A 12,002-nucleotide genomic window follows, 5' to 3' on the forward strand; every position below is an offset into this window, starting at 1 on the left:
GAGTCGATTCGATAAATGGTTGCTATTAATGGAGTCGATTCGATAAATGGTTGCTATTAATGGAGTCGATTCGATAAATGGTTGCTATTAATGGAGTCGATTCATAAATGGTTGCTATTAATGGAGTCGATTCGATATTAATAGCAACCATTTCGACTCCATTCGATAAATGGTTGCTATTATTGGAGTCGATTCGATAAATGGTTGCTATTAATGGAGTCGATTCGATAAATGGTTGCTATTAATGGAGTCGATTCGATAAATGGTTGCTATTAATGATTTACTTCACAGATCGGTATTTGGGTCATTGTTTTCCTTGCTTACATTAAATTTGGATCTAGTAAACTTTGCTGATAAATCGTAATGTGTGGGTCACAGGGTCAAAACCTGCCATAAAATGAGCTTACCCTTTCAACCGTAAGGGTGTTGTAATGTTAAGGGTCGTCCCACTATTCATTAGTAAAGAGTAGCCCAAAAGTTGGTAGTGGGTGGTGTTTGGATTAGCTGCCTTCCCTCTAGTTCATTATTTCAAATGTAGGTATGGTTAATACCAATATCCTTTGAGAAGCTTTGTGCAAAATTCAAGAAAACAAACAAGAATTAAACTATTGGATACTTCTATCCGTATTGAAGATGTTAAACTATTACAAGATGACTTGGCAACTGACCCTTAGAGTTAAGTCCAAAGTAATGCAGATGGGCTATGATAATATTGATCGTATGTTAAGATGGGAACTAACTCATTAGTGTGAAAGAAGAAAAGGATATTCATGTAGTAGTGGATAAATCACTAAAGCTATTACAGCAGTACTCTGTTGCTAGTAGAGCTAACACAATTTTAGGATGTACTTGTAGATGTATTGATTACAAGTCATATGAAGCTGTTACTTCTATATGAATCATTAGTTAGGCCTCATGAACACAGAAAGATATTGACTTACAGGAAAGGGTTAAGATGGTTCCAGGTATGGTAGGGTTAAGATTCATCTTCACCCTACTATACCTAGAATCATCTTCACCCTACCATACCTAGAATCATCTTCACTCTACCATACCTAGAATCATCTTAACCCTACCATATCTAGAATCATCTTCACTTAGAATCATCTTAACCCTACCTTTTTATCTTAAGAGGAAATAAGATATCAATCAATAAGATAACTCTACCATACCTGGAATCATCTTAACTCTACCATACCTAGAATCATCTTAACCCTACCATACCTAGAATCATCTTAATCCTACCATACCTAGAATCATCTTAACCCTACCATCCTTGGAATCATCTTAACCCTACCATACTTGGAATCATCTTAACCCTACCATACTTGGAATCATCTTAACCCTACTATACCTAGAATCATCTTAACCCAACTATACCTAGAATCATCTTAACCCCACCATACCTAGAATCATCTTAACCCCACCATACCTAGAATCATCTTAACCCTACCATACCTAATATCATCTTAACCATACTATACCTAGAATCATCTTAACCCTACCATACTTGGAATCATCTTAACCCTACCATACCTAGAATCATCTTAACCCTACTATACCTAGAATCATCTTAACCCTACCATACCTGGAATCATCTTAACCCTACCATACCTGGAATCATCTTCACCCTACCATACCTAGAATCATCTTAACCCTACCATACCTAGAATCATCTTAACCCTACTATACCTAGAATCATCTTAACCCAACTATACCTGTGTGTGCACTGTTATGAACATCACCGATGTATTCCAAATATCTGGAGGAGTTACAACAATAACCAAATGAATACACAATGTCTTGTAAAATCGATGGTAGAGATTGATTGGCGAAGGTCACAATTAACTCTTGTGATCACTACAAGTGACCTACAAGGATCCAAAAAACAATTTATATTTTTATCAGAGGTCAAAACTTTAATTAAAAGAACAATGAAACTTTTGTCAAGTAATAAAACAGAGTTGGTCAGAAACTGGAAAAACAAACAAAAACACTTATTTGGCCTATTGGCATACGTAAACAAAGCAGGGACATTTCAAGGATTTCACACCTTCACTTCAGAGTGTAAACCCACTCTTTACTTTTAGGGAAATTATCAATTCTCTTCTTAAACTTACATCAAGTGCTGGCCTCCATTACTGCTGGTCATGGTAACTCATTCCACAAGTCAATCACCCTGTTAGAAAATAAAACTGTCTTAAACTGAAGCCTAGCTTGTCTTTCAAATCTTAATCTTGTTGTCTCTTGTCCAGTTCTCTCCAGAACAGAGCACAAAGAAATCAGAAGCCCTTATCCTTTTGATCCCCCAGATAACTTTATAAATTTTAAGGTCACTTCTTACCCGAACTCTAAGTATTACAATACTCACTTATTCAAAAGGATCGAAACAGTTTTCTTACAATAATAATCCTACTGTAACTAGAAAAAACATACAACAAGGTTGTTCTTGTGCATCCATCCTAGAGAAAAGTAAACATTTAAACCAATTTCTTCCACAAATCCAGGACTTCCAAGGCATCAGAAGAGTGTATTCTATGCTAAACTGTCATTCTAACCAATTTTGTTACATCAAAACATCTCAAGTTCCAAACCAGGTCATATGAACTGCACATCTATTTCCTGTTTGTCTTCTGTAACTGCATGTGGTGTGCTGTCTCAATAATTCTAAAAATAACCAGTAAACCTAGAAGTTGAACATATCTTATGACAGTCAGTTTTATTTTATGAACTTTTTACATTTTTATAACTCCCCGTTGGATATTTAGAATAAGGCATACAAATCCTGAATATTACTAATGATAGAATTTTCTTCTTTTTTTTTTGGTATGAAGTAGACAGCATTTACCTGGTATAGGGATAAGACCTAATGTAATCAACCTTGTAGACGAACCTCTGTGTAACTGTTGTTTAGGTTCTTATTTTTATGGAATTATGAAGCTAAGCCAACTCCTTTAGGCAATATACATGGGACTATTGAGTTTTATATCTATTAAAAATGTGTTGTTTTTTTTTGCTATATTTTCCAGGAACTGAGACAGCTTCCATACAAAGTATGGAGCTGCAATCGAGAAACAAGGAAAGCGGTCGTGGCAACTTCCCTCTCGGACCTTAAAGCTAAAGGTTAGTACCGTTACGTTTGGTTTACTGTGATAAGAATCTGTTACCCCACTAAACATTACTTTACATACAAAGAATCTGTTATCCTACTAAACATTCATTTTTGTGCAAACTTCGAAGAGCTTCAAGGTTAAAAAGTTCTGGGTTTTATATCTAGCTGGACAGATCCAAGTATGTCTCAAAACGTCTTTTTTGAAGTTATTCTGCTAATGTCCATATAACATATGAACACTAAGGGACCATTTGGTTCTACAAGGTTATTTTTATGCATCAAGCTTTGGCCTTGAGAAAAGTTAAAATTTAAACCCACACTTAATTTTCCATGAAATCATTAATTCCCTTCTTAAACTCTTGTATAGTGCTGTCCTCCAATATTGACTACTTCCAACTCGTTACATAAGACCAATCTGTCTTGTTTAAATCTTAGACTTGTGTCGTCTCATCCTTTTCTCTTCAGAATACCACACAAAGAAACCAGAAGCCTTTATCTTTTTTATCTCCTATATAATATTGCGAATTTCAATACGAACACAAAGATAAGAGATCCTAATCTATCCCCAACATCATGCCAGTAGCCATCATGCCAGTAGCCATCCTCTGAACCCTTTCCAATAAGTCAGTATACTGTCTAAGATAAAACCAAAACTATACACAGTAATCCTAGCGAGCTGTGACTTGTAATTTGTATAGAGAAAACTGACTTTTTTCACTTGCAAAAACTGTACTATATTTAATGCTAGCAACAGAGATTGGTGACCTGTACTTTTTTAGATCAGTCATTCAAGACTTTCTCCTAAAGTGTCACTGAACTAGGCAATTGCTGCCCATTTCAGCTTTGTTTTTGTTCACCTGTGTTAATGGTTTGAGTGACCTATCCACCACTCTACCAAGACCCTTTTCTATTATCATGCTGTTGAGTGGATTCACATCTGCACCAAATGTGAGATCCAAATTATGATAACCCAAACGCACTACCTTGTACCGAATCAAATGTTAAGTTGGGCATGTACAATATTTGGCAAATTTCCTTTAATTATACCAAAAGTCCTTTTGTAATATTTTGACATCCTCAGCTCAGCTTTAAATACCAGAGCTTAATTAATGTTTTCAGCAAAGTTTATTAATTATTCCCGTGTTATTATCTGTAATGTAACTAAGAAGAAGCAAGGCCTAAACACTGACCTGTGAGGCATTCCACTAATAAGAAGTGTCCAGTTTTCAACCAACCACCCAATATTTATAATCCATTTATTCTTAAGTGGGTGATGAAATAAAGTCCTAAGTACGTGTTCCTCGATGTTCAGCTGGTAAATCAAAAGTTGCGTGTCTCCTACAGTTGCTTTCAGTAATTTCACTTGGTTCTTGGCTAACAGCTTTTGTGACCCAAGGTAATATTTTATACCTGTTTCCTTCTTGAGGATGAATGTCTGCCATTGTCAATTGAGTTTTGTATATTTGGTAAATTTTCCAGGCCATTTCCTTTTACCATCTCCTCCTGTTCAGTGTGGAAATTCTAGCACAAAGTCACGAATACGTAAAACTGTATTTAAACCATGTTTCGATTTATATTACTCGCATTGATTTTGGGGCCTAAGGTTTTAGTTTGTTTGGAGTTCTCTGAATCAATTTATTACTGAAGTAATAACACTTCAGTGCAGACATCCAGTTTTGGGTATTGTAAGGAGCTTAGGAGTGTCTCCAATTTTATTAAGATTCAATAAATGTGATGTATTAACAGTATGTAGTGTAAAAAAGTAGGTATAATTCCTGATTTAAAACAGAGGGAACAACAAAACTTATTAGTTCATCAGGAGTGTGTGTGTGTATACATACATATATAGAAGTAGGCAGCATCTCTGGATCTGCATATCTGTGTTATGTTGCTTCATCATTCAATAAAGAACTGTTTGCATGTAGTACATACATACATACACCTTGGTTTAAAATATCATACTGCTCTATGTGTGCAAAATTCAAAGGAGATTTTTGTGGTAGTAATGGAAAGAAAATTCTGCCATAGGCAGTTTTTATCTCTCTCTCTTTTTAAATAAGAGTTTGTTAACAGTTGTGTCACAGGTCAGACTTAATTCTAAGATATACTCATGAGCCACAGACAAGGTTGGCACAGTGCAGTTGGGAAACAAAATTAAGTTTGTTAACACTTGTGTCACAAGTTAAACTTAATTCTAAGATATACTCATGAGCCACAGACAAGGTTGGCACAGTGCAGTTGGAAAACAAAATTAACTTTGTTAACACTTGTGTCACAGGTCAGACTAAATTCTAAGATATACTCATGAGCCACAGACAAGTTTGGCATGGTGCAGTTGGGAAACAAAATTAACTTTTTTAACACTTGTGTCACAAGTTAAACTTAATTCTGAGATATACTCATGAGCCACAGACAAGATCGGCACAGTGCAGTTGGGAAACAAAATTAACTTTGTTAACAGTTGTGTCACAGGTCAGACTAAATTCTAAGTTGTACTCACCAGCCACAGACAAGGTTTGCACGGTGCAGTTGGGAAACAAAATTAAGTTTGTTAACACTTGTGTCCCAAGTTAAACTGAATTCTGAGATATACTCATGAGCCACAGACAAGATCGGCACAGTGCAGTCAAGTAACACGCCAGACAAACATTTTGTAGCACCGTATCATATAATGTAATTAGTTTATTCAATGAGTGAACATTGTTATTGGGTCTTGAATATGCAGTTTAAGATAGAGACCAATCTTGTAGTTGAGATCTCAACAGAATGGTTGGTCTTTTAACAATTTTTAATACCAAGAAAATAAATTCTGTAATTTAGGAGATGCATCGAGCCTGCAGCCGGGTTTTATCTATTAGCTGTCAAGTATTGGAAGGATCCCGTAGTTAAATATTAAGTTTGTAAAATAAATAAAAACATCACATATTTGACATTTTAAAGAAACAAAATATTATTTGTATATTACTCGGATATCTTCTATTCCTTCATAAGATGGACACCCCCTAGAAGAGTGGACAGATTTTCAGGTTACTTGTTTGGCATTCTAGAATTTAGGATTGCTAACCAGCAATATGGCTCTACCCCTAGTTTGAAGTTGAACAGTCCTGTTATGTGTAATTTTTATTGTGATTGAACATTTAAACTCAAAGAGGTGTATTTTCAATAAACAAAAAATACGAATATATCTTAGAGTGAGCCACATGCTTATTTTTTTAGGTGGGGAAAAGTTAGGCTACAACAACTCCTCCAAGCTAAGAGTGGTGCTAGAAAGTGATGGAACAGAGGTTGAAGATGAGAATTACTTCAAAACAGTGGACAAGGACACGGTCTTCATCCTCCTCCGTCCTGGTGAACGATGGTTTCCTCCTAGCATGGAAACATTGCGAGCAGGTAATTTTTGTATTAGAAAAAGTAGGAGTTACTATTTTTTTAGAAATAACCTTAAGTTAAAACATTACTGTAAATTTAAAACCAGTGGTCAGATTTTATGACTGCAGTGGTAATACCTTGGGTCTTTTTCTAAACATTTTTACAATTTTAATTTAGAGTATAAAATCAGTTATATTTCTTTCTGAATCTTAAGAGTCTCTAGCCTGACTGTTAGCCCATGTGTGTCTGAGGTGTCATTGTGGTTGAAAGTAGTAACACTATTACTATTCTTAATTACACAATTTTATTTATCATTTTGTGATATCTTCCAGAAGTTTATTCTACTCATTTCCCAAAACATTAGATTATTCACAATTAACAAATATATCATTTTTTTGAGTACAGTTTTAAAGGGCAAGTGTGGTGTAAAGATCTACTAATCTGTAATCATATTAGAAATATATCAACAATATGGACTTATTAGTAAAACATCTTTTTTCGAGTAATGTTTACATGTAAATGTAGTATAATTGTGTTAAAAACAACTATTGTACCTCTGAAAAAGTTTATGTAAATTCTTGTTTAACTTTAGCATGCAATCTATTAATAATAGTGAACTGAAACAAAATTTACTTGCTTAATATATTTTAAGCTACTGTTACGACAGCGGAAGTCACGTGACGCTGCTGGCACTGGTAGTGGGCGTGATGAGTTTCTCGAATGATCGGGGAAGTCTGAGTGTGTTAGAGATGTCCTCTTCATTAGTATATAAGCCAGCAGGGATGAATGAAGAGAGAGCAGTAGTTACTTTGAGTTTTGTGTAATTTATGATTCTGTTAGTTTTGAGCTAGTGAGCTGTAAAGTATGTGTTTTGCACTCATAGAGAGTGACGCTGCTGGTGCTGGTAGTGTGCGTGATAAGTTTCTCGAATGATCTGGGAAGTCCAAGTGTGTTCGAGATGCCCTCTTCATTAGTATATAAGCCAGCAGGGATGAATGAAGAGAGAGCAGTAGTTACTTTGAGTTTTGTGTAATTTATGATTCTGTTAGTTTTGAGCTAGTGAGCCGTAAAGTATGTGTTTTGCACTCATAGAGAGCGAAGTTATCGAGATTGTGAATCACTGTGATTTATAGCGTGTATTATAAAAGTTATTAAGTTCAAAGTGACAAGAAATGCACTGATTGTGGAACTTCTGTGTACTAAAAGTTTGTATCGAGGAAGAATAAACTGGTTTAATTAAGAAAGGACTTGTATCGCTGAAGATCCCTGGAAAGAATTTCTACCGGAAACAAAGAAACAAGCTTATACGTAACACTACATTTTAGTGTTTTTCATTTCCTGATGTAAAAGAGGAATTATGACACCAGTTTTCTAATAATATTTGGTTATCTATTCATTACAGTGAAACAAGAATTACTGTAACTGTCCATATTTATACAAGTTAATGACTCTGTGATGAAAACGGTAAACCTTAAAAATAGTTTTTTTGTTTGATAATAGTAGATATTCAATTAAAAATATTGCTATATGATACATACATTCAAAGTAAGAAATAAGCTCTGGAATAGTCATACTAGAACCATGACAACCAAATTTCTTTACACTGCAATACAGTTGGTAGCTCAAAAGTTGGTGGTTCAATCAAAATGTTTTTTATTTCTTTAGCCATCACAGCCATCCCTCAAATTGTGTGTGAAGCTATCAACAGCCTTGAGTTGGTGGATAAGCAACCATCGTGGAAAATCATGGACAATAAAGGCCACATTACAGTTGTTTTACACTGGGATCAGCAAGACATTCCCAAGCCACCAGGCCAGCAGCCGTCCAGCGAGCAGGATCCCACGTGGAGGGTTGAACTGGTGACACAAGAAACGGATCAAACTACTGCCAGCACTAAAGACCTCTCACCTCGGAGAGAAGCTCATGCTAAACTCTTTGTAAAAGGCTTGGGACCCAGGCCTCCTCGTCATATGCTGCCAAAACAAAACGCAGAAAAACAAAATGAAGTAAGTTCAGTTGTTGATGATTGGCTTTGAAGGTTCTCACTCTACCATAATTTAGAATTACAAAATCAAAACATTGTTAACCAAAACTGCCAGAAGAAGTTTCTTCCAGATCCTGTGTATATAATAAGAAAGGAAAGGCCACGCTCATTTTTTGACAAAGCTAAGGCTGAGTCAGACACAAAAAACACTGCTAATGAGAAGGAGTAACTCTTTTAAAGTTTCTCTACCTTAATCAACCAGCTGTCTTGCAAACAGAATCACCTTTTTCGTGTATGTAATGTTAGGCTAAGCTCCTAACCAGAACGTGTGAAGAGGAATCGGAACAAATGGGCAATCAAAGCAACAATCTGCACAGAGTTACTCTGAAGACTGAAATCATCTTCATTATATAATGCTATAGAATAACAGAACACCTAGTGCAATTTTACTTAATGTTCTTCCTTAAAACCCTGATTATCTGGATGATAATTGGAGTTCTCTGCAGTTTGAAGATGGTGCTTTGTAAATATCCATCTTGTTCACTCACTGAAATAGGTTGTGTAAGGTACAACAACTGTAACTGTAGTGTCGTGAGTTAGGTATAGTCAACGTATTTAATGTTTTGATTTTAAATTTTTTTTGGATTCTTTTTTTTCTAAACGATTGAACTAACATTCAGTATTACTTTTTAAACTAAATATGAGTATATTGGTTCAATTAGATAGAAGGTGTTTGACAAATTAAATATGGTTTTTTAAATATAAAAGATTAAGTCACTTTTCTTTTTCATAGGTTTACTACATTTTCATGTTTCATTATGTGATTGATAAATAGTTTTGTGTGTTAATGGATGTACGTGTGTATATTTATTGCTAGAGAAGTAACGGAGGCTATTAAGCCTTGTCAGTTCATTTTGTAAGCTATAGTTTGTCTATTAGCCCGTGTGTTTGGTAATACAAGCCTCATTGTATTACCTGCATACATTTTTATCACTGCCAAGAGATGATCACTATTTCAATATAGTTTAATTTCATTCAGGAATAAGAAAGTTACACATACATCTTCTACTGATCTTATAATTATTTTTAAGATTTGATAGAAAAAAAAGAAAATTTGAGAGAAAGCTTTAAAATATCTTTCCAGTGCGAGAGTTTCTGAGTGAAAGGAAGTTATTGGATTATTGAACATAGCTCAGACATTTTGTGATCTTGGTGATAGATTTGAGCCGTGTACACATTTTAAATTTTGGTGTACTATTTTAGTAAATAGTTAAATGGGTAACAAGCATGATTTTCATGCTCACTTGTTACTTATAGAAACTAGACCCTCAAACCTTCATCTACAGCATTTCACAAACAATTTTTAATTCGTGTTTTTTTACATAATTATGCACATACGTGCATGTACAGGTTCTAAGTGTTGTTAAGTATATAAATGCACAATAACTAGTCTTGGTACATGCCACCGTATTTCTGGTGCCAAGATCTTACTAATTTGGTGCTGGGGTAGGCTAAGCTTGACCTCAGGGGTCAGCAGAGGTGAGTTCCATAAGAAGAGTCCTCCATTTTTGTCACATATGTAAAGAATTGTTACTCTTAATTTATTCTTTACTCAATATGCTCGTATACCTGTGTTTATATGTACATTTTTATATATTTGGTACTCATTTACATACATACGCACATACTTGGCACATATAACTTTGGGGTTATTTTGTTTCCAATATTATACTGTTTGATCAACAAATGTGTTCATAATTTAAGTGGAAATATATGTCCAAAAAATGGACCAATTCTGTTTTTATAAGTAATATTAAAAGAAAGAAATATAGTGTTTTCAAACATAACTTAAACATTTTTCCATTGTCTGTTGTACATCTTAGGATATCTTCTCCAGTTTTATTTGTAAGTAATATCTAAAATCTTATATCACAGATCTAAGGAAGCTGGCTATTTTGACATTTAACTTATGCTTACGTATTCACACATGTTGCTAATAAAGAAACACAAGTCAATGAATTAATTACTTTTCATAAAGTATACATGTAGATGGTTGAATTACTGTCTTTCTATTATGACAACGTTATCTATTTTTTTCATGTTACCAGTTTATAAAGCAGCATAATTTACGTAGCTGACTGTACTCTGAATATGTTGTCCTTTACCAAGGCTTACACTAAGTACACATGTACATTTGTGTATACATTAGCAGCTAATCGTATTCAAGAAATGAAATGTACTTGCAGTATTTGGAGAAATCTGTTGGTTTGATGATAACTTCAGATTGTCAACCATTGCCTTCTTAAAGAATTCTTAGTTGCTGCCAATCCTCAGCTCCATATAATCAATAATGGCATACCATTGCCTTCTTAAAGAATTCTTAGTTGCTGCCAATCCTCAGCTCCACATAATCAATAATGACATACCCATTGCCTTCTTAAAGAATTCTTAGTTGCTGCCAATCCTCAGCTCCACATAATCAATAATGGCATCAATCCTGAAGGTTGGTGACTCTGGTGCTCCATTGATCCCCTTTCTTTGCTGCCTGCTCCTGCTTTTCTAACTCAAATTCTCGTCCCAGATATATTTTCTAATGTAAATAAGCCAAGTAAGTCTCTGCCCTTGATCCTTGAGTGTTTGCACTTCAATCTATGCCAGTCATCCCTGAGATCCTACTGTATGCCCAAAGTAGCACATCTTCCATTTCCTACATCAGTTGTCTTTTTTTTTCTTTGCACATTTTAAAACTTCCTAAGTAACTTTTCTTTCTATGCAACTGATTGCCCTTTGTCTATAACATCACGATTCAATATTCTCCAACTGTCATTTCGTTTCAGCAGACAAGGTTCTTTGGTTTGATCATATGTAACATTTTAGTAACCTTTATAACTTGATGAGTCCTTGCTATATGCAGGGTCACCCTAACTGGTTGTCTCCTCATATAAAAGAACAGAGTCCAGTAAAACGTAGGAATACATTTAGTGCTGCTATTAAAGCTTACAGTTTTATTTTAATTATTAGAACTGAAGATTAGTGACAGCTGATAATTTGTAAGTTTGATTGTTAATGTCATTAAACTAACATAATTTAAGCTGAATACATATACTTATTTGTTGCATTGTTTAAGAGATGTCCTGACTGTGCACTCAATAAATTGAATTTAGTTTTAATATTATTATTTTTTTGTAATGCATGTTTGTAAGTAAATTTTTATAGAAGCTATAATCCAGCACCATATTCTATCTGAATAGTTGTAGGAAATAAAAACTAGTTTTAAAGGATGTTGGTGATGGACAAAGGGCTGTTTTCATAAAGCTTTCATTCTGACTTTTTCTATGAAACTTAAAATGAGGATGTAACATCTCCATTTTGCTCAAAAACATAGCACAATTTTAACTACCTCTAATCTTTGCTGTTTTTTAGGAATTTTTTATGTATTTTATTTGCAGTTTTTATTGTAGGATTGGAAGTTTTATTAGTACTTTCAAATATAATAGGCTTGTTATATCTTTAAGCCATTCTTTTCAGTAATACAAC

The 12,002-nt window shown here is 34.5% G+C and overlaps 1 protein-coding gene across 1 annotated transcript in view; it reads left to right on the forward strand.

The window, feature by feature from the left end:
- LOC106471214 overlaps window positions 1-9,183 on the forward strand; it is a 13,931-nt gene extending 4,748 nt beyond the window's left edge. Inside the window, exons 2-4 of the mRNA XM_013931803.2 lie at window positions 3,030-3,123; window positions 6,329-6,502; window positions 8,147-9,183. Coding sequence (XP_013787257.1) covers window positions 3,030-3,123; window positions 6,329-6,502; window positions 8,147-8,517 — 639 coding nt within the window. The 3' untranslated portion in view covers window positions 8,518-9,183. The remainder of the gene's footprint in view (window positions 1-3,029; window positions 3,124-6,328; window positions 6,503-8,146) is intronic.
- Window positions 9,184-12,002: the final 2,819 nt, after the last annotated feature.

The sequence above is a fragment of the Limulus polyphemus genome, unplaced genomic scaffold (genome assembly GCF_000517525.1).
Source record: "Limulus polyphemus unplaced genomic scaffold, Limulus_polyphemus-2.1.2 Scaffold4475, whole genome shotgun sequence".
Classification (NCBI taxonomy): domain Eukaryota; kingdom Metazoa; phylum Arthropoda; class Merostomata; order Xiphosura; family Limulidae; genus Limulus; species Limulus polyphemus.